Source organism: Sitodiplosis mosellana, unplaced genomic scaffold (genome assembly GCF_009176505.1).
Source record: "Sitodiplosis mosellana isolate CC-2019 unplaced genomic scaffold, AAFC_SMos_1.0 Smas_scaffold_6191, whole genome shotgun sequence".
NCBI lineage: Eukaryota > Metazoa > Arthropoda > Insecta > Diptera > Cecidomyiidae > Sitodiplosis > Sitodiplosis mosellana.
The window spans coordinates 471570-494830 of record NW_022601432.1 but is presented as its reverse complement, the minus strand read 5'-3'; the positions used below and the strand labels follow the sequence as shown (position 1 = coordinate 494830).

The 23261-nt window shown below is 35.6% G+C and overlaps 3 protein-coding genes and 1 long non-coding RNA gene across 4 annotated transcripts; 3 read left to right on the top strand and 1 right to left on the bottom strand.

Moving 5' to 3' along the window:
- Positions 1–3183: 3183 nt before the first annotated feature.
- LOC129576499 (fat body protein 2-like) lies at positions 3184–4872 on the bottom strand. Its single transcript, XM_055461703.1, has 5 exons — positions 4486–4872; positions 4171–4398; positions 3901–4077; positions 3640–3794; positions 3184–3563 (listed from the first exon to the last, which is right to left on the bottom strand). Exons 1-5 carry the CDS (start codon positions 4576–4578, stop codon positions 3422–3424), a joined length of 795 nt encoding a protein of 264 aa, XP_055317678.1. The 5' UTR covers positions 4579–4872; the 3' UTR covers positions 3184–3421.
- A 5498-nt stretch (positions 4873–10370) lies between these two features.
- Positions 10371–11688, top strand: LOC129576516 (uncharacterized). Its single transcript, XM_055461737.1, has 5 exons — positions 10371–10452; positions 10544–10645; positions 10727–10785; positions 10866–11017; positions 11121–11688. Exons 1-5 carry the CDS (start codon positions 10371–10373, stop codon positions 11686–11688), a joined length of 963 nt encoding a protein of 320 aa, XP_055317712.1.
- A 7321-nt stretch (positions 11689–19009) lies between these two features.
- LOC129576894 (uncharacterized) lies at positions 19010–19547 on the top strand. The gene is made up of 2 exons (XR_008688943.1): positions 19010–19128; positions 19204–19547. It is a non-coding gene; the product is annotated as an uncharacterized LOC129576894 (long non-coding RNA).
- Positions 19548–20475: 928 nt separating this feature from the next.
- LOC129576443 (peptide methionine sulfoxide reductase-like) lies at positions 20476–22246 on the top strand. The gene is made up of 4 exons (XM_055461561.1): positions 20476–20683; positions 20854–21032; positions 21240–21500; positions 21687–22246. Exons 1-4 carry the CDS (start codon positions 20672–20674, stop codon positions 21919–21921), a joined length of 687 nt encoding a protein of 228 aa, XP_055317536.1. The 5' UTR covers positions 20476–20671; the 3' UTR covers positions 21922–22246.
- The last annotated feature ends 1015 nt before the right edge of the window (positions 22247–23261 follow it).

The window sequence follows — 23261 nt, the reverse complement described above, 5'->3', positions numbered from 1 at the left end:
TTCTTCTTCCCTCTTGGGTCGTTGGATGTGTTTTTTTTTCATCGTTTTCAAAATTTATCTTCTGGACGAATGCACAAAGGGCCCGATGATGACGAGAATTGATATGAAATATAAATAAAAGATGAAAAAAAAAGAATACCCGATTATTTGATGGTCAATTTTGAACCGAGCACTCTTGATCTTTTTTACGCCTGACAGAGTTTCTCATCCAAGAACAGAGAGAAAAATTATAATAAATTTGATAATTATTACATATTTGTTGATTGAATTTCCCTGCGTCTAAATATAAATGCGTGTAAGCTGCCATTTGTTTCGACATTTCTCATTTTTCACATGTTTTCATTTCACGGGAAAAGGCCGGACAAGCGACCACAGAAATTCTAATTATCAATGCCGTTTGCATTTGTTCTATCGTCTTTGGAGAGACTCGAATTTTCATGTGTCGGAGTTAGTATCGTTAAAAAACGGAAGCAGGGCGATACACAGACACAAACACTGAACAGAAGAAGACGGTCGAATACTTACATTACTTTTATCCAATAATACAAAAGTGATTTGCAGATAAAGAAATGACAAACAACACTATGTAGACTAACGACAGAAATAAAAAAAAAACAAATGTCAGTGTACGATCGCACGGAATGTTAATTCTTTTTAGCCCGTAAACAAGAACAATGTACTTTTTGTTTGGTTTATCAGTGGAAGAAATTCAGCCTTGAATGCACAACGAAAAAAGTATAATGCGAAGTAAATCTGGGTGTTGTGTTGACAACAGCAGGAACGGCAGCGGCAGCGGTGGAAGCACCGACAACAAAGCCAAGTGCATTGCTCAGGTCAGACAAATTTGATGAGGCCAAAAGTTAGAAGACTCTTTTTTTTCAACTTTCAGATCATCGAAGCATGGCACACAGTGAATGCAACGGGCTGCGATAAGACATACAAACATATAATATGTGGTTATGCGTAAGTTAAAAAGTAAATATTGAGAATACACAGTACATTCTTGTTTGAACGATAACAATTACGTTGGCAGCAGTTACCGATCGAGGTTGTTGGAGAACGACAACCACAATATTTGCGTTTTTTTTTTCTTTCGATTTTTTTTTGCAATTCATGGAAACGCGGCGGGTTTTGACAGCCAATCGTGAAATCATCAGTTGGAAAATCATATCCCTGAACTCGATATTTTTTTTCTCTATTTCCTTTTGGTTGGTTATTGGTTATTGCTTTTTTTTTCTTTCTTACCTCTCTTTCAATGTGAAATCATGGCTTTCAATTGCACGTCATCGGCATATTTACATAAAATAAAATCAATTAGAAACGCAAAGTTGAAGAAATAACAAAAGAAACAGAGTGTTCAGTTGTCTTCTATACGCAGCACCGCACGATGATCATTTTAATGGAACCAAAAGGAAAGTAACGTTTGCGCGCATTTGTATGCACAAAGAATTCAATTTGATTATAACTGTTATTCCGCCAACGTTTTCGGGCGACAGGTGGGGGGAAGTTGCTCTTGTGAAGCGAAAAGGTAAAAAAAATAAAATAAGTAGTAGCATTCGATGTTTTGAATCGGGCAGAAAACAAATCAAATACAATTGATTCGAATAGCCATAATTTGACGTAAACGCACATCCAATTAAACCTAATTTAATGATAGTTTTGTTTAATTTTTTCATTCCATATATGATTTTCCGCTCATCCACCGCAGTCATTCCGAATTGTTGTTGTTGTTGTTGCCGTTTTTGTTTGGTTGCTGTGTGCGAAACCTTTAGCTTGACCATGCTTGCCGTTCACCGTTATGGTTATGCGATTACGCGCGGTTGCTTTCTATAAATTCTAAGCGCAAATCCAATTGTGGATGGAAACGAAAAAACGAAGCAGAAAAAAAGCAAAGCAAAGCAAACCAAACAAATAAATATATCGATGATTTGAATTGCAAGCACATTGATCATCCGGTGGGAGAGCATCGGCTAGATTTCCAATATGAGTGTTTGGGCGTCGATTTAGAGTAATAAATTCGTAATAAAAAAAATGCTCTATTTTCAGGTTTTTTTTCCCTTCCTCTTCTTCTTTGTCTTCGTTGATATCGATCTTTTTTTTCTGCTCCGATTAGGTTTCAAATCAATTAGCTCAGTGAAAACAATGTGATATTTTTATAAACAAGATTGTCATACACGTTATTTGTACGTCGCACCGCACTTCGATCATCGATTCCAATTACGTTTAACTTAACTTGATCCGGCAAATTACATTGTCAACAAAATGGTAAAATCATTTGTTCAGTGTTTATGGCAAGGCGATATTTTGTTGTTGTTGTTGTTATTGTCATTTGGTTTTCCTTATATTTCACAGTTTATTCTCTGTCTTACTCATTCACTCTATAAACAGTCGTTATCGGATGGCAAGATCGAGGTGCGTATTTGATTGGTGCAAACGCGCTCACGCTCGCGCACACACACAAACACTTAAAATCGCAGAATACATATGGAAAAACGCATTGAAAAAAAAAAACGAAAAAAAAACGAGCGATTAGCAATTATCTCCCTAATATAACGAAGCGAGGCTAAGTTGATTGAACGCATTTGAACCATGAGTGTGAAATCAATGTGTAACCAATTCCTGTAATATTCAATACAGAAGCAGGAGTTTTCGCTGTATGAAATCATTAAGCGTTCAAGAAATAAACACTTAGACGCATCTAATCACGACACGGCAACAGTACAAACCGAACCAGAAGAAGAAGAAGAAGAAGAAGAAGAAGAAAAAGAAGAAAGAAATATTATTTTCGTCACAAAAAGATAGGCAGGAGAGAGAACATGAAGCGTTTCATTGTAGCTATTAGTTCCGTTCGATACATTTTGGGGACAATGGCGGTGTGTTTCTTTCTGAATATGTATTTTTTCGTCGTTTCTTCGACAAATTGGATTTTCATGTCATGATCAATCGATCAGCGCCTATATGTGGTGACACAATGTATACTCGTATTTATCGTAATTGGTATCCGGTGTCCATGTAACAAATTTTTGGCCAGAAAAACAACGAAGAAACCATTAAGGAACGAAACTGATGTTGGCCTTTTTTTTCGAACAAAAACGCACTTTACCATGACCATAAAAATGATATTTGTAACAAGGTCATACACAATTATCTACTAAAAAAAATACAATGATACATTTTGACCAAGTCGATTTATTGCTCTTTGTCATTTGATACTATTTAAGACAATATTTTTGTTTATCGTTATCCAGAAACAAAATGACATGATTGATAGCATAAACTGTGTTATAGGCTGTGTGACTCACCGACAAATTGTTCGTTCTCAATACCAAGTTCATGGAATAGATTACAGATGTAATCAGTAACTATGCCGGTTTAAGTACAAACGGTATGTGTGGCATGCACTTGTTGTGGCACGTTGATCTTATGCTTGGTTTTGAATTCTATTATCATACCAAGGATTTGGATAAGTGATTTCTTTGAATTTGCCGCCATCAATCAGCCAAACGGAACCATTTTTATCCTGTTTTAAAACATCAATGAAAGCGGTCACGAACTCATCAACACTGTTGCCAATGATAACACAGTTAGATTATTGATCTTCATTCCATTTCGATTGCTCCAAAAAAAAAAACAACTTACCTTTGCTTTAAAACCGATTCCAATTTTTTGCTAGTCAATTCATAGGCTTCAATCGAAATCATTCTACGTTCCAAATTGTCGAGAAATTCCGTTATCGTCACTCCGGGACACATCGCAACGAATTTGATGCCCGTTTTTTCGTAGAAATAAGTATCCTATGGATTAGAATGCGTGTGTGTGTGTGTGAGTCATCGTAAAGGTTCGTTTTAAAATCACACTAGATACACAGCGGATTTAAAAGGTACACGATTTTCAACTTACACCCAAGCTTCGCGTGAACGCAACCACACCGTGTTTGGTTGCATTGTATGACGGCGTACTAAACTGGGAACAATCAATACCACATACTGATGCTATATTCACAATTAATCCACCATTATAGCCAGCTTCTTTGGACATGTACTTCATCGCCGTGTAATTTGTATGTATCACACCCATCTGGTTGTAATCGAATACTCAATCAAAATTTATGGTTTTCATAGCGGGACAAAGACAAAACAACATGAAATAATGAAATCATAAAGCATATACCAGATTGACCTCGACTGTCAACCGGTAGTCGTCTTCGTTTAAAACACCTGCACAAGCAACGACACAATCGATCGTCTGAAATGTGCTAATCACATTGTTGAATGTGCGCTCCACGTCATTTTGGTCGCACACATTGGTCGAATGAGAGATGATCGTCTTCGTCGGAAATGTTTTGCGCAGAATTGTCACCAGATCGTTGCGATTATCACGGTCCAACAAAGCCATTTTCTAAACGATCAAACAACAATATATTTAATTCGATTTAATGGATTTATCTAATTCGTTAGACGATAAAATAGCCGTTTTTTTCGTTACCTCGGCGCCATTCATCAAAAAACATCGGGCCAACGCCAATCCAATGCCGCCTGTACCTCCTGTTATCACCACATTCTTTCCTTCGAACTGCATTCTGCTCCTTTGATTTACTTGAACCAATTTCAACTGTGGTCAACAAAACGAATCTAAATACCGAATTTGGTCATTTGTCCGTGATTACGTATGACACACAATCTTATCTTCTTCTCAAATGCGTAAACTTTTTAACGTAAGCACCTTTCCATATAACTCATGCGCTCAACGAAATAAAAGAAAAAATTCGGATCCAGTTAAATGAATACGATCGCAGCTTACTTTGATTCTCAACTTTTCCACCGAATATCTTATGAACGCACAATTTAATGGATTTTTTCTTTCTTAAGAGAAAAATTCTGGTTTATGACTCTTTTTAATTTTATTCAATCCTTCGTTTTATGGCGCTTCCCGAAAAATTCTTGTAAGACTTATGTGATCGTATATTAGCACAATGTAGCTGTCACCGTAGTTCACCATGCAACGCGATGAGATTCCATAACCTATTATTATTCTCTATGAAATCTCAGCGTATTGCGTGGTGTACTATGGTGACAGCTACATTGTGAGCTTAGAATCTAAGCCGTATTTACTTGTACATACACACATAGGTTTTGTGTTTCAAAGTGTGGAATTCACCTAATTTCACGACAAAACCCACAGCAAAATTGACCAACAAACAAAACATGTCAAGCATGGGCCCTATTCCAAGTAAATTCGAAAAATTTGAGTTATGGACACAACAACTTATCAAGTTTTCACACAAAAACCAGCGTCTTGATGTTATCATTTCATTTCAATCATGATTGAATAAGTACTATACTACTACTGAAAGCACACATTGGTCGAATGGAAGTATCTCATGGATAGAAACATAAAACGCATTTTATTTTTAATCGAGAAAATTTTCATTGATGAAAAAAAAAGTGCGGCGTAACATGTTGCTTAAAATCATACTTAAATCGCGTTGATTTGGTTCGTCGTTATGCATTCAACTTGAGAAACTCTGATTTAACTGTTAACGCATTGCCAGATGAAATCTTGCTTGTAACGTCGGTCCCTTTAAAATTGCCCACACAACGCGAGAGCGCGAGTGCTCGGCGAACGCAATCGATCCGGATTGTTTTTATAATTACTTGTGTTTTTTTCTGTATTTCAACTGATTGCTTCGTTCTTTCTTATTTAAACGAGTCGTTTTCCATCACTTTCAAAGTGAGTGTGTTATCACCCGTGCCACACAGATGCTTTGTGTTGCATGAGAGAGAGCATTTCAAGTAATGAGAAAATATATAAGCAAATCAACGTGTTCCTTTCATTTAACGAGAATATGAAGCGAACAAAAAAAGGTATGGTATTATGAAAGCTAGTCACTTGTAGATTGATTTTGTTGATTTTCCTTAAATGAATTGAAATGCACGACCATCCTCTAGCATTCGTAGGCTTGTATCAGTTAACATTTGGTTATTAGTTTTTTTCTCGTTCGCCTGATGCAAAATTCCAATTATAGTGAAAACGTAATTAGTTTGTATTGACTTCGAGGCGAAGACAGGATCCCATATTTATGAAATCGTATGCCATGTTCTGACATTGTAAACATACAATCAGATCGAGTGTGTGTGCGTCTGCGTGTGGCTGCTATTTTTTTTTAGAATTTTGATCTATTTTTAAGCAAACTGATTTGCTTAATTTCATTTTTATGACCAAAAAAAAAGTGAACAAATTCAGCAAACATGTCCGTCGAATGTTCGACCGTTTTTGTAACCAGATCGAACCAAAACACGCAAATGTCTCGTCTCTTGATGGTTTTTTTTTCCGTTTGTCGTAATACAAAAATCATTTCAACAACGCCAAACCATTGAACGGACACACCAGTTGACGCATAATGTCAACACACTCGAAAAAATGCCAATTGTGCAATGGTTTTTATTGATTCACTTTTACGCGAGCTATTGTAATTTCGATATGGATTGGTGGGCCCTTGAAGAGTCCGGCTCGCGATGACGCTGCACACGACGTGCAATAAATTTACGAAGAAAAAAAAACAAACCAAACAAAACAAATCAAATCGAAATCGTAGAGTGCATTCGTTATGCGATTGCTTGCATAAGTGTGTAAGAATTTACTGGTTGTTGGTATTGGTCACGCGTCGTAAATTCCACAGAAAAATCCACGAACAAGAGAAAAAAAAAATAACCAAAATCGATTTCGGTAAACCAGTCATCATTTGGAATTTCGAAACTAATGGAAAAATAAACGAACAATTGATCGCTGGCATGTTTCTTTCAAATGTTCTGTCAGATAAAATCATATTTCGTATGTTATTTATTACAAATACCGGACAATGGATCAATTGACACAAGACGGCAAGTCGAAATGAAAAGTGAATCAATAGCAATAAGCTCATTGAATGAGCGTGCAATTCATTGATAAGTCAGTCATCCATTCTCGAACAGTAGCCAACTATTTAGGTAGTCGAGAGAGAGGGAGAGAGAGAGAGAGAGAGAGAGATATCCAAGTACTTGCCATACCTAAGACCGCTGCTGACACTGTTTTTTTTTCGTGTGCATTCACTTCACTAGTGCAACATATACACACATGCCCGTTTCATGGATTTGGAAATGGCAGACGTGGAACATTACACCTTTTGCGCTCCATTAAAATGTTTCGTTATTTTATGAAATTACAGCATAATTTGTCTTCAGATGATAACGCAACGCGTCTCACGATATCATTATACATTACATCGGCTACCCCGCTACCAGTATTCATCGATTTCAAAATACGCAATGAAATATATCTGTTGGTTGAACGAAAAAAACAAACAACAGCGGATACAATTATGATTTGTGGGCATTATTTTTGTGTATTTAAACCATAGAAGACCTTAGTTTGTTTGCGTTTGTTTTCTTTGGTTTTTGGCACAATATTTACGGTTCTTGGGTGTTTTGCTTCATGTAATCGCCCACAAACCAAACCAAATCAAAAAGAAAAACAACAACCGTAGAAATACAGATGTTTGACCGATTAATAACAACAAGTTCATCATGGTATTGGACACTTTTCATCGTCAATTGATTACCATTAATTATGAAATCTATGTGAATATTTTTGTCTCTAGCTCGTTAAGATCATCTTGATAATGTAAAGAAATGAGCGTGTATGGTTTTCAAGGCGAACCCAGATGGGTAACGGAGATTTTTCAGATCATAATGCCATAAAAATGGCACAATTATTGCTACCATCATCTCTATTAGTTAAGCTGCTTATCTTCTCGGTGTTCGATTTTTCGGCATTAAAACCATTGCGATGCGAAAAAAAAGCCATTTGGACAGTGCAAATGAATTCATTTTTTTTTCTTTCATTCCGATTCTTCCATTAAGGTAAAGACACACACACACACACACTTTGTAAACGCTCATTGGTGATGCTGGTTTGAAACAAATGTCTAGACTCAACTCTATGCCACAATCCAAAATGGAATTCTTTGTTCACTTTGGCCATTTATTGTTCAACACGGAATGCACTCCCAAGGCAAGTGCACTCAACTGAAAAACACTTGCATAATGTTTCCAATGAATGGACACTCAACGATTACATCTTATGCGGTTGTGTGTGTATGTTACATTTTTTTGGGAGACGCATTACCTATAAAACCATTCACATTGCAACCGGAACAAAGAATACCAGGCAACAATCATAATATACACCCAATTGAAGCTGGAACAACAATTTTCAAATTTGAAATTCAAAAACTGTTGTTCCAAAAATGATTTTATCCATTGCAAATTGCAATTCGGTTTTTAATTTTCTGCACACTAAATGCGTTCACATTTATTAACACATTTATAAGGGCGAGACTGAGGCAACTATAACGGAAAATTTTGATTTGTTTTTAATGTGCACAAATATTTTGAGTAAATTAACATTATCAGCTGGTAATGAACGTTAATATGAATTTTTTTTCTCTTGTGAATTCAAAAGCCATTTTGTGAGTTTTCATTCGAAAATAAAACGAGTACTTGATATTAAGTTGGCTGCAGTTAATGTGGTTGAGTGCAGTGAGGAAACAGAAAAATGGAAATTCATTAGAAAAAAAGTCTGTTACTTTCAGAGATATCAACATTTTTTATGGCTTTCATATGGTGTAAGTCAGAGACAGAAATAACCGGATCTTCTGCCAGTTTTCGGATCTTCTGAACGGAAAAATGCTGCTCTAGTTTTAAATTACGGATCCTAAGAAATTTCAAATGAAACAAAATTTATGCCCAAAGCACGCATAAAAAATACTCTTTGATAGAAAATATTACAATAAATTAGGGAAAAATTGAATTTCATTGCACATCATATGGAAATATTAGGCTCGCTTCGCTCGCCATACAAACATTAAAATTTTGGTCAAGATATGGGAAATATGAAATTCGTTATCGCAAAAACTGTTCACTTTTTCAAATTTTTTGTGTACACCTGCATTCTGTAGTTCGTCAGCTTTTCAATGAATTTGAAAAATTTTAATCGTTATTTGAAACAGTTCTGCGTTCACATAATAAATTCTCACTTTGAAGACTTCCGTTGGAAATCGAAGTTAAATGATTGAATATCCTAAAACACCGATTGTGAAGAAATCGTGGCACTAGCATGCACTAATGTGCTGAGACGGCATTCATATTGAAAAAATAATTGCCAAGATCGGCAATAAAATTGTATATGAATCAATGGGGAATATCAAACATTTCATTTTGTTTTTTTTTTCGTTAAACAAATTGAATCTTTCAAATACAATGAAACTCATCTATAATTCAGAGTTTCGTTCTGTTTTTTAGATTGCAATCGGAATTTCGGATCTTCTGAACACAATTTATCGTGTTTTCGGATCTTCTGAAAATTTCTTATTTCAGTCTCTGGTGTAAGTAATAAAAGTAACAGGTTGGTAGGTTGAATTTGGCTTGAATTTCAAGCGAATCTTGAAAAATACGTCAATTTTCGTATTCTCTGGAAGAAACAAAAAACTGAATCGATTACTTGTGTTTTTCGGATTTGGTAATGATGAACAGAAAATAAAATCTTCAATTGCATCGATTATTAATTCTATTTATTTGTTCAAAATTTGTTATGATAGCACATTCGGCTCCGTAAAATCTGGATTTTTTCAAAAGAAAATCTTCTTCGAGTAAATATTATAACCAATTGCTATAGAATTTTCGTACACATTGACCAATCCATACATACTGTCAGGTTCCAAAAATTTCAAAACATTCGATTGGCTTTATTTAGTAAACATTCGAATTAGCTGTATTCAAGCTAATATCGTTTTCAAAACAAAAATAGCTTGCATCTTTGGAGCGGGTACAAAAAAGCGACAATTTTCAGCTGAAAATTGACTATTGCACAGTAGATGGCGTTACTAGTATATAATTTTTAAACGGACACCAAATGTGAGATGAAAAGCAGGTAGAAATGCTGCTTAACATATATCCTTGTTTGAAAAGTCCAGAGATTATATTCAATTCCGACAGCAATAAACTTATTTTTTTACGTGTAAAATATAAGTGATAGTCCAATGTCTGAAAAATATGGTCAATTACTTCGTGCGAAAAATCTATTTTTTGTCAGTTCGTCTATGCCACCACCATTTCATACCTGGTTTCAACTGTCTCCAAATCTGATGCTTTGGAAACTCATAAAAGTATTCGAAATGATGCTCAAACGCTTATCTGAAAAAGTCATTCGAACGTTATGTCGTACCCTTTACGTTCTAGCTTGTGCCGATTTCAACATCACAGTTTCCATTTAGTCGTTGAACAAACAACACCAAAATAACTGAACAGCTTAACCTAAAATAAATCCCAAGTAAAATGGCATTTGGTTGTGAAATGATAAATCCGATCAGTATTGTGATTATGTGTGCATTATTTTCCACTGCAATCGCAATCGACGGTATGTATGACAGCAAAATAAATATTTCAACTTTTCAAATGAATGTGTGAGTTTTTATTCAAATTGATTGCTTCAAAATTGATCATTCCAGAATCATCTAACGGCACGATACAAATATGCGAAATTGAGGATCCAATGAGTGACGGAATTAACCAATGTACACATCTCATATGCCCAAATTTGCATTCAAGTGGTAAATAATTTTCTGTTTATTTTAAGAAATTGTTCGTTCTTCGTTTCATTCCTAGTTAACTGAAATTTAATTGAAATTTAGCTCAATGGAGGCAACATGGTGACTGTGTAGTGGCACGTAAGATGTATCCTTACTTGAAGGTAATGCAAATTTATTTTGAAAAAGTAAAATATATTGATCTAATCCAATTGACTGTTATCTCTTGCTTGAATTGCCGTAGATTTTGTACAGCATAACGCATACCCCAAACGAATTGAGTGCAATATTAGGTGATAAGGAAAAGCGTGAAGAATTCATTAAACAGGCATACAATGATGTCTCTTCCAATAACTTTGTTGGATTGTATTTGAATTTGCAACACACAGCGGTCAGGTAAGTTGATAGTTGCGTTTTTTTTTCTCGCTTCTAAACACGTTTCTTGTAATTGCACTCTCTTGATATCCTATTAATTTTCAAATAATTTTTGTACACACAGATGGACCGAAACGAAAGAGTCAATTGATAACGAAACGTTGGTGTCACTCCTGAAAGAGCTCAAGCAAATGTTCGAACCGACCGGTCTATTGCTTATCATCAGTTTTAACATAGTAATAACAAAGGAAATGATGCCAACTTACCTTACATTTTATACATCTTCAAATCGTTATTACTACATGTACGATTTTGTTTCCATATCGAAATATGTCGATTACATGGTGTATCGGCCGGAGTTTTGGCAAGAAAATGATCGATTTAATCAATATGACGATCTCATCTTAATGGGTGTACCATCGAGAAAAATCATCATGAAATTAGGACAATTGAGAGTAGCTCAATGGCTTGATGCGAACGCTATACGTTTTGGCACAGAACGGAATCTGGGTGGTGCTTTCTACAGTATTGTGAAAGCATTGCCAAAAACAGAAACGAAAAAGGATGTGGTTCATAGAGTCGATAAGAACAACACTATTGAATTAGTGAAAAGTGTACTTAACGCTATCGTTGTGCTCATCGATATTATTCTTGAGTTGATTGAAAAGTTTTACCCAGATTTTAGGAAGTAATGAATTTTCTTATGTAGAAACGGAATGAAATCTGGTGCAAAAATGAATGCAAAAATGAATGCAAAAATCAGTAATTTTTATTAAACCTAACAAAAACAAGAGTTAAGACCATTCTATGAGTTAATCAAAGTTATTTTGAACAATATCTCATTTTGATTCAAAACGAAACCGATATTTCTTCTTTTCCGACACATTCGTTTTGTATAAGAGTAGGCTTAATGACTATTCTTTAAAATAAATGATAAAAGTGTATTAATCATGATTTGTAATGCTATTTTCAACCATAAAACATTAAAATAGAAGAAAAAAAATACGGAGCTGTAGATAGGTTCTGACATAGTCTGATCTCGTTGATCCTGACCCCCCCTGGAAAAATTTGACCCCCAACGATTTTTTTGGACCCGTTGGCATTTTCGGACCTTTTTTGTTGTTTTAGACCTCACTTTTTTCTGGATACCGGTTTTACACTAGATAGAATCGATTTTCGAAAGCGAGGACCTTTTTTTTTTTGCTCTTCAAATTCGAAATTGCGGATCGCCCCCCCCGGTCAGCAATTTTTTTCGGGAAGAAATTTACACTAGATAGAATTGATTTTTTTGACCCCCCCTGGAATTTTTGGCTTGACCCCCCCTGAATTTTTTGGTGTCAGAACCTATGGAGCTGTATCAACTTATTAATTTTAGCTTGAATTTATTTCAAGTGCTGAATCACCTTCAAGTTTGAATGACCAAATTTATGCGAATTACCTTTTTATTCATTGATCGAGTAAATTTTTTTTCAACATTTTGAATGATATTAATTTGTCCATGATTTGTTCACCAAACGAGTCAACGATAAATGAACGTGCATAAATGAAGCACAAATTCAACAAGCTATGAACGCCTGTAAGACAACGCGTGATAATTTGTTCTCAGACAAATTTTTGAATCAAAACTTGTCCAATAGATGGCTTTTCCGCATTGAATAGCCTGAGCTATAGACTATTATTCTTTGGATGGTGCTTCAAGTATTCTTCTCGTAATTAAAGTACGATTCGGTGAAAAAGAATTAATTTCGATGATGAAAAGTCCGAGGAACAATTTTTTTTTTTTTTTGGAATAGTTTACGAAATTTAATCACAATGGCAGCTTGAACATTCAATACTCCAGGTATTGAAGGTAAGATTTAATATTGTGCTGGTCTTAAAAGAAGTTTCAACGAGAAATTAAAATTATAATGCCGTTGAAAGAACGAATTGTTTTGTTACCCAAATACATGAACCTCGTGTAATGTGTTCCACATGAAAGTATAAATGCAGGCGATTCTGGAAAAGGTTCAACGTTTCGCAGTTTTTTTCGTATTTCAATTTAACGATCGTTTTCACTTTTTTTTATTATTGGCGTTATTTGAATCCGGTCACGGTATTTGAAAACGAACAAAAACCAAGGCGCATTTTTTACCGAGAAAATAGTGGAAATTTTGATATGCATGACTAACTCGAGCATTTGATTTTGCCAACTATTTCAATTATTCGTTTCATATATATCTGGGTTAATTAGCCACTCGCCTTTTCTCATCATTTGTCCACCAGTGCGTATACGCACATTTTCAGAGTTAAATTTAAATCCATGTTCACCACAACAATTCACAGTATTTTTTTTTAATGATAAGAGTTGTTTATTATCAAATGGAAGGACTTCTATCAAAATCAGATGAACTAAAAAAGTGTACCCAAAATTGTAAAAATTTACTTGGATATTGTGATTAATAGGAATGATTACGTTTTTTTAACCAACCATACACTGTAATTGTACATTACACTCCGGTCAGTAGTGTATTATTTTTTAATTTCTTCATCATATCTCATAGAAAATGTCTGGGATAGAAATTGAACTATTCAAATTCGCAGAAGGAATGTTTGACATTTTTGTTTGTTAAAGTATTATACTCCAAAAATCAAGCCCAGCATGCATGGAAATAAATAATTGTTGTAAAGTTAGACATCACAAACTCTTAGCCCTTAGTTGATGTTGTTTCCGTTAAAATTTCATTTTGTTTCGAGCGTTCTGTTGAGAGTATATTACCCAGAAGAAGAATTATTGAGCTCTATCCAGAAAATATGTTGGAAAACATTTGTCCATACTTCCAACATTTTTCCACCATATTCTGTTCGCTACCGTTTTGGTTTGTGAAAAGCCCCTTTCCGTTTCCGTGCAAACACGGAAGCAAAATGAAAACAAACGTTAAAACTAAACGGAATTGATGACAGTCATTCAAGTATGTTTGTTCATTTTGCGTTCTCCATTTTGAAAAGAAAAAAAAAACGGAAAATTGAGTCATTCTTGGAATTACATTTGTGAAAATTGCAATGCGAATTTTTTGAACTGAAATCGTTGTCGTTTCTGATAAGCGCTTGATTTTGGATGAATACATTATAAGTAATTACATTTACATAGCACTGATTTTGTCTGGGTGCAACCAATAAAATGGGCAAACAAAACGAAATAAATACGCTGCAATCCAAGAAAACGAGATAAACGATTTTTTCGTTGAATTCGACTGGTTTTTTCCTTGCTATTTTTCGAAAAATCTACCATAATTCCAGAGATTACGACGATTGCGTGACAATTTTTCCGCTTACTAACGATGATAAGTGGTATTCTACTTATACTTTCCTCTTTTCTGTTTTCAAAAATTGATTTTTTTTCGCTCTCGATCGGTGCCAAACTGATAATAAATTATTGTGCGATTTTTTTTCTATGGAGATCGTAGAAATTTTTGAAAAAAATGATCGAGACGAGCAAAAAAAGATGAATGATACGGACTAAAAAAGGAAGCAACTGCTGATAGTGACTCAAAGCGGGACAGAAATGAGAGTCATTGTTTGATTTGAAAAACAAGAATTCAAAATTGATTTTTTTTCTTCGTAATTTTTTTTCCACTCTAATTATTTACAATTTGATAAGAAATCCTCTTTTTTTTCAATTTTCTGGCGTCTTTTCATCAACCCTACTGGAATGAAGCTTTTATGTCATTTGCCAAAAGAAAATCAAGAAAGACTATTTTGCATGCGTAAACTATGTCACATGTGAATACTGACCACCTCAATGTCGAATCGAATTACGCTCATTTTTATCTATACTTTTCTATAGAGTACATACAATGAAATTCAAAACTCTCTCTTAAACTGCCTGTTTGTCTGTTGAATGGGCATAAATTTGATTGTGAAGAGCATTTTACGCTTGCACGTGCAATCAGTTGGTTAGTCCCGTGCCAGGGTGCAAAGAGAAAAAAAATTAAATTCCTTCACATAATAAGCTTCATTTGTCAATTATTTTTTTCTCTCTTATTCTCTCTCTCTCTCTCTCTCTCTCTCTCTCTCCCTCTCTTCCTGCTTCTCTTTCGGTTTGCATTCTGAAATTGTGTGAACATCAAATAAATTTCCATTTGATTTACGAACCGTAAATAACAGCACATCGAAAAAAAAAAATTGTGTGGCGTCAAAATAATGTGTGTGTATGCACATGGATGGTTTATAGTTTTTATTGGGTTGAATTGACCATTGTATGAAATGTCCCATTGCAATTGGCCAAAATTGACGGCAATGGAAGAGAGAACAATTTTACGCCACCGACTAAACGAGTGAAAAAGACATTATTAGTGACGTTGATGTTTTTATTAATATTGTATCGCTGCGAGAGAGAGTGAGTACTGTATGACGATGACGACGACGACAGCAGCGGCAGCAGTACGTTTTAACTTGCGCGTACAACCAACCAAGAGAGTGTGTAACTCATTCAAAATAATTTTTGAAAATTAATTTGATGCCATTGCTGCGATTGGATTTTAATAAAATGCACATATTTATCGATGAAAAATTATCGGCCATCGATTAGTGGTGGGAAATTTGCTGGAAAATCACCGAAAAGTTCATTTCGTAGAAAACCATGGGAATTGCCCAATTTTTTCAATGAAATCGATGCATGGCAATTCGCTGATTTTAAATTTGTGGTTGTCATTGCAAAGCGACCACTCAAACCCATTCAAATTAATTTCAAAAAATAAAATTGAATCAAATGAGACATCGATCTTACTACTGTTTTATTGTGTCATTGCTCATTTTTTATGATGATTGATGCCGTAGTAGCTAGCGTGTACGGCTTTGCATCATACAGGTCTCTTGGTGAGACGGTCGTATTTGACAGTTCGCCTGTTCTGGGCGATCATGTGTACATACGGCGCGCATTATGTGTTCCACGCTTGAATGTGTGTGTGTGTGTGTGTTGGTGTGCTTAAGCGTTTTTAAGCGTGCTTTATTTTCGTTGTTTTACTTCAGCTCAGTAGAGCACATGTCATTCGCATTATGTGCGTGCAGTGCGTTAAAAACGACTCATTCTCTTTCTCTCTCTGTCTCGCAGCTGAATCTCTATCGACTTAGTTACTCTACTGTGCCGCTCTGTACTTGCCAATTATTTTGCCAATGAAAATGGGAAATGCATTCAGAAAATAAAATCGAATTTTTGGCATATCTCTCAATTGAATATCATACATCAGAAAATCCTCACTATGATTACCGTTTTTGTGTGATAGCTTTGATTTGGAGTCGCAAAACTAAATTGAATATAATATGCAACAAGGGCAAATATTTGCCATTTTGAATGGCTTTTGTACGCAACATGAATAGTTGCGAGTTTTAATCAATCAATTAGAATGAACTTAGTCTTGTAAATGAAAGAGTGAGAGTTGGAATGACAGTGAGAGGGCGGGAGAGAGAAAGAGTGAATCGACCCGTACTAAATGATTCACCGTGATTGAATGAGCCTTGGTCAGTTGACTGCTGGCTAAATTTACATTTTCAAAGAGAGGTAATAATTTTGGAGAAATATTCACGCATCAATATGGCCATTCAACATTTCCCCGGGAATTAATTCAATGCAAAACGAAGCAGAGAGCGGTGGTGGTGGTGGTGATGGCGGCGGATGCACGCATTCACAGCTCTTTGTGCATCCATCAATTAAATTTCGCTAATTTCCAACAACCACTTGTCCCGATATTGCATCGACGTTCCTCTGGTTACGTATGTTATTATGTCATCTTGTTAATCAATGACATAAACCCGATATTAGTAAAACGTACGCGCCGCACAACGCCATTTAATATCTCCCATCGGAGTTCCAGTAGGATTCCATTTCATTGAACCTATCCAAAAATTGCGTGTGTGTGTGTGTGTATGTGTGTGTGTGTGTGTGTGTATGATATGACATAAGCGATATACTTATCGATACCGAGATACCGATAGTACTCGTGCGATCGCATAGTTTTTTTTTCTTTATTTCGTTCAATTTTTGAGTGAACACACACACACACACAGCAGACACCTCTTTGTTATTCGTTGTGCTTATGTGCACTTAGTTTAATTGCACCGAATGGACGTTTCGGATGCATGGTATAATGTGCTCGAGAATGTATTTATGTTTCATATCGAATGACCAATATCAGGGAAAAATAAATAAATCAGTACATTCATCATTGACCGTGATTTCAGTCTCACTTCTCATGCCTGTTGTACATACATTATGAAGATTGCAGCAAATCTGGAGTTATCGATATGGAAAAAGCGTTTTTAATGCCATATGATCATTTTTACCAATCCAAGGATTTACCGACAAAATGCGCTGCATTGAATAATTTCCATCGTTTGCATCGGCCTAGAAATGGCCATTTTCAATAACATCATTTCGCTCTAATCTCGCCTAATCTTAGGTTTTATCATAAATCGAAACAATTGAAAAATCATTCCAATGGCTTATGTTCGATTCAACGAATTAAATATCGTCAGGATAGTTTCAATTAGGCAATTCTTAATAACAAACCATCGGATTATTCATATTTGTGAACAAATACACCGACCGGCACATTACATAAAATGCACACAGCGTATATACAATGCATTGATCATTATTGAACCGATTGGATGTGTCTAGCTGAAAATCAAGCTCTAAAGTCCAATCGTGGGCCTCATACGAATTGCGCTACAATTTTGCAAATTGTCTGCAAACACAACGCGCGATTTACCTTCAAATCATGTTCAAGACAATAAAAAAAAACAATTCCGTCGAATCTAGTCTACGGAAGCAAGATAGTATCTAATATATAAACCAACAAACAAAAGTAAAACTGAACTGAGAAATGTTTCTGGGTGATGCAGATTATTGGCAAGTTCAACAACAACAACAACAACCCATCTCAAAGAATTAATGCTATTTTCATATGCACAATCAATGTTCAGTAAAGCGTATTTAGGGAAATTCACCGTAATCAAGAAACGAAGAATGACAAAATGACGAATAACGAAAAAATATGACAAAACCATAAACAAAATGCGAACACAGTGAAAAGCCCAAAAACAGCTGTTGTTGTGTAGTCGTCTACGTTCCGTACGTCACCAATCATCGACTGCAATCAAAGCTGCTCAATGCTTAGACAAAACGGTATGAAAGTGCTGAGATTTCTCATTTACGTTTTTTTAGCCTCGTATATACCGTACCGATACCGTATGTGTGTATGTAGATGTGTCGGGTAGACGATCGAAAGGCGAGCGTATCACTCATACACACACTTCATGCCGATTGCCTTTACATCAACTACGTTCTCGATTGAATGCCGCTCGTATTCTTGAGTTCCAAACAAAAAAGTCATTCAAATGAATTTTCAGAAATTGATTTCAACGCTTAAATTCGATGCAATCACGATCAAATGGAAGTCATTCGATGCAGAAATTTCTCTAGTTTTGTACTGTCGAAAAAATCCGCTCAAATTCGCTGGATTTGGGCATTTTTTCGGGGATTTCCCAAACAAATGATCGTAGGTGAAATTTTTTGATGCAAAAATATTCCATTTTACATGCCGATTCCAAAAAGGTGCCCATCATTGAATTTTGTCTACGCAAAGGGGCTGAAAACATTTTTCGAAATTAATTTTGAATGAATCTAAAATCCATGGTGGTTAGGATTTTTGCGCGAAAAACAATTATATATATATATGTATATATATGCGAGAGATGTGTTGCGTGAAAGCTTGTGTACGGTAAGCATATATACTACTCGAACGCATACCGATCTTTTCTTTCGCTCTATCTATCCGTTCTTTCGTTTTTCTCGGTTTTGTTTTGTTATTTGGTTCTACACACACGCCTTGCTCTTTTTGATGTGTAAATCACAGCTCTCAGAGGAGAGCACATGTCGACGCAGTTCATATGTGGCTGTTAGCTGTTGCTGCCGTCGTCGTTGCTGCTGCTTCTGCTACCGTAGTGATCGACTCTTATCATTGTCTCTCTTCTCATTGACAATCGTGGCATTGCTTGTGTTTATTGTTAGCAATATACGGATTTATCTTTTTTTTTATTATTATTATTAATTAAATCATAGGCGCGAGGATTATCTTGTCAAACAATTTCATAAGGTCGGTAAAGAGGGAGGTGAGGACTCTAGACCCAAACAATATGTTTGAAATAATCTATCTATTTTCTATTTGTAGCCTTCTATATGGAAAGCCAATCTCCATTTTGTTGTCTCTCTTACTCGCTCACTCGCTCGCTCTCAACATCTGAACGTTCAATGATCGCATGCGCGTATATCGACTGTAGATGACACCCGGCTTTATTCAAAACAATGCGTGAATATTTTCGTACACATAGGTATTCAAGCTTGAATTCGTTCGTTATGCTTTTTTATTCTGGATAGATCGGAAAATTTGTCGCATAAATTGATATGATAAACTAATAAATATTCTCAAAATGAAATATTGAGATTTCAATCAGAAAAAAAAATTACGACTAAATATAGTAGCCACTAGATTGGCAATTGTGATCGTATTCGTAATTGATTAGTTTTTTTTATAATAAAGATAAGATGAACTCCTATCGATTTGGCGTGCAATTAAGATTGATCCCCAGAAAAGGATGGAAAAAACGCACGACAAAAGTTTCGAAATTCGAAACTATTTGAATCATAGCAACTGGTGATAGATTTTTTTCAAAAAATGATCATTCAATTCAGCGAATTTGCATCGCACAAGATTTGTTTCTTGTTCCAAATTGAACTCGTCCAATGTATTGGGGAAAATCATGTCATTTGTTTATATTTTTTGCTTCGCACTTGATAGACACAACTGCACGAAAATAAACCGAAAAGGTGACAAAAGGTCGCTAATGATTGGGTACACATTCCATCTCGATTGTCTTTCCATTTGTTTTGGTTGATAAAATGATGCCTTTCAAGTTTTGGTTAAAGCTTTATCTTAAATTCTTTAATTGAAACAATGGATCGGCTGCAGGCTCGGCAATCATAAATAAAGAGTTATCGACCAAAATAAGAGCCATTATTTCAATTGAATTGGCATGCACTTGAGATCGTCAAAAAGGTGATTAGGTGCGCAAAAAAAATCTGCTGCAAGAAAAAGACATCGACCAATTAGAACGAATCTAGAAGGAATCTAGTCTTGAAAAAGTGCTATATCTTTGGTATTATGCAGTGATAATGACTATATTTTGCGGGGCCTATACGTGTGTTATATGTTCGTTTGATAATCGCAATGCACACACCGAGCCTACCGTAGACACAATGTATGCTACGATCATATGGTTTAGCATTGATAACGCGTGTGTACGAAAAACCGACAGCCAGCCGTGTACAATAATAACGGCAAACGCCGTATCTCTAGTGTGTGCGTGTTGTCCATGTGTTTGTGTATAGCAAGCGATCGCCCGGTACCGGGCCACCATATAAATACGGAGCGCTTTGACTGCAAGGAATCAGTCAAGTTCTTAGCTTTGTACGAACTAAACGAAATAATATTTCACAAATTTGACTTCTACGAAGCGTTTTGCACTTGTGTTCAAAATCGTCAAGCAAATTGTCAAGCACAATCTTTTTGTTTTAAAAAACCAATACTGTTTCTTTCAAATTCACTTAATTCAACGAATAAAACAAACAGCTCAGCAAAAATGGTTGGAATTGTAAGTATTTCATCGATTTCTTCTCTCTTTTTTTCTTTGATCAAGTTGTTATTGAACACAAAAATTGGTGTTATTTCTACAAACTTTTCAATGAAAAAGTGAATAAACAAAAGTTTCATTCATCTTTTAAATCATTATTTAATTGTTCGCTTCAATTCGTTTCATTTCAGAACGACACAATCGGAAGCCCAAACTTGGTGCACAAAGTTGATATCGAATATGAGACAGCAACCTTTGGAATGGGCTGCTTCTGGGGGGCAGATGCTTTGTTTGGCGCCACGAAAGGTGTTCTACGTACTACAGTCGGCTACTGCGGTGGCACCACCGAAAATCCAACCTACAAAACTATGTAAGTAATCATTAGCAAATTTTCTGATTTTACTTTAATGCAAACTCTGCACTCGCTCTCGGAATTCCTACATCACATTTCATTTGTTTTTGTTTTTGTTTTGTTCCTGTGTTTGATTGTGATTTGTGTGACGAGCGATTGAACAAAAAGAGATTTCATTTTTATAATTTGTAACGTTTGCATTTTTCTTTCTAATCTCTCGTTTAGTGGTGATCACGTTGAAGTGATTACGATCGATTTCGATCCGAATGAAGTGACTTATTCGCAACTTTTAGACCTGTTCTGGAACAATCACGAATACGGCTTGACGACTAGAGTCAAGCGCCAATATGCATCGGTCATTTACTATCACAACGACGAACAAAAACGCGTGGCCAGTGAAAGTCTGGAAAGTGAACGTATCAATCGGCCAACAGAACAAATTATTACCGAAATCGTTAAGGTTGACACCATCTATACGGCTGAAGAGTAAGTTTCAATTCTGTTTTTTTCGCTAACTGGTTTTTTCCATTAACTAAACGGAAATTGAGTAGACAAACAACTGTTTGATTTCTCCTTCTTCTTTTTCAATTCTTTGAATGTTTTGTCGACTATTGAACTGATGTGGTTTTTTAGCATTCACTAATGATTATATTTTTGCCTTTCATTCAACAGCTATCATCAAAAGTACTATTTACAATCTCACAAAGATCTTGCAAAGACCCTTAGTTTGGATGAGAAACTGTTGAGATCATCACATGTGGCCGCCCGATTGAACGGCTATTTGGTCGGCGTAGGTGGTGTCAAGCAATTTTTGGACGAGGCTTTGGCTCTTGGCTTGAATATTGCACAAAAAGACTATGTTCGACACTACTGCGAGAAGAACGAAGGCGGTAATTTATATTGCTGATTTATTTGCGATGAAATGCAACACTGAAATGCAGTTTCTCTTCATTTCGCTATCTTTTTTCTTTTTCTAATTTTGAATAAAATATTAAGCTCAATCATATCTAGGATGTGAAAAGTACAAATTTGATTTTAGTAAAATAGACAAAAGAAAATAGCCCATGTAATTATGTTTAAGACAATCAAAATTTTTCCCCACATTGATCTTATATGAATAACAAATTGTTATGAAATTTTAAGTTTTTGGATATAGTATTATACGAATGTAAGAATATAAGACGAACAAATAATAAATAATAATAGGAGTTTAAATAAAACAAAACCAAAAATTTTGTGTTCCTTTTTGTTGTGTTTCGTTCTGTTTGGGTGAAATGTTACACACGATGTACATGTACACCACACGATATAGAAAAAGAAAGCTTCATGTTTAAGGCCTCGATAATGTATCAAGAGAAATGAATTTATACAGGAATTTTGGAGTGGAAAAAAAATAAATTTTCAATAAAATTGTTGTTTTCGAAGAGGGAACTTGTTCTATTGCTCATACAATCTTCATCCCCCTCTTGTTATAATAATGATACGCGGCAGCGTCAAGGAGAACGAACAAAACAGAGAGAGAGAGAGAGAGAGAGAGAGAGAGAGAGAGAGACGAATTTGTATCGTCAAGAAAAACGAAAATATATTATTAATCTTGTTGAAACTTTGTGTTGTTAAAGTTGTGAGTGAGAAAGAAGAGAAATATGTGTTTGGAGCATTTTATGGGGCAATGCTGTTGCACGCGCGCGACAAACAACCGCAGTTGAACATTTATCAATGAGATGAAGTGGAGACCGAGAGAGAGAGAAACACACACACACACCGAAAAAAAAACTCGTCAAGACGTACAGTAGTTTGAAAGTATATTTTTATCGCATGCAAAAATTCCAAATTGGTTCCAGGTAAATGATGCGCTCACAATCAACTTCCCACTTGGTTCGTGAGACTACAAGTATGTGATCGACTGACGAAAAGCAAAAATTTATGTTCGAGTATGTCGTTTGGTTCGCAATGCTGATAGATTTATTGAGATGCTAAGTAGCGCCATTCCTTCGTTCACAAAGTCTTCCGCTTGCTCACTTGCTGAGTTAAAATTTTCAACGTGTTGTAAACTTTCGCCCAACGAGATATTTGTGCAGAAATGCAGAAGAGAGATGTGAAGAATCCCGTGTTTCGGCTGGAAACGGAAAGTTGAAAGCTTCATCCTTCTGTTCTCTTTCAGTCTTGCTCATTCACCCGACAGTTCGCTTTCTCTTACCTACTCTCTCTCTCTCTCTCTCTCTCTCTCTCTCTCTCTCTCTCTCTCTC

Bases quoted from the DNA above. Each gene is read 5' to 3' on its own strand.
- LOC129576443 (XM_055461561.1), top strand. The intron at 21,033-21,239 runs GTAAGTAATCAT...TCTCTCGTTTAG, and splicing joins AATCCAACCTACAAAACTAT to TGGTGATCACGTTGAAGTGA. The intron at 21,501-21,686 runs GTAAGTTTCAAT...TTCATTCAACAG, and splicing joins ACCATCTATACGGCTGAAGA to CTATCATCAAAAGTACTATT.
- LOC129576499 (XM_055461703.1), bottom strand. From the start codon at position 4,578: ATGCAGTTCGAAGGAAAGAATGTGGTGATAACAGGAGGTACAGGCGGC. The intron at 3,795-3,900 runs GTAAGTTGAAAA...TCTAATCCATAG, and splicing joins CGTTCACGCGAAGCTTGGGT to GATACTTATTTCTACGAAAA. The intron at 3,564-3,639 runs GTAAGTTGTTTT...CATTGGCAACAG, and splicing joins GAATCGGTTTTAAAGCAAAG to TGTTGATGAGTTCGTGACCG.
- LOC129576516 (XM_055461737.1), top strand. From the start codon at position 10,371: ATGGCATTTGGTTGTGAAATGATAAATCCGATCAGTATTGTGATTATG. The intron at 10,786-10,865 runs GTAATGCAAATT...GAATTGCCGTAG, and splicing joins AGATGTATCCTTACTTGAAG to ATTTTGTACAGCATAACGCA. The intron at 11,018-11,120 runs GTAAGTTGATAG...TTGTACACACAG, and splicing joins TTGCAACACACAGCGGTCAG to ATGGACCGAAACGAAAGAGT.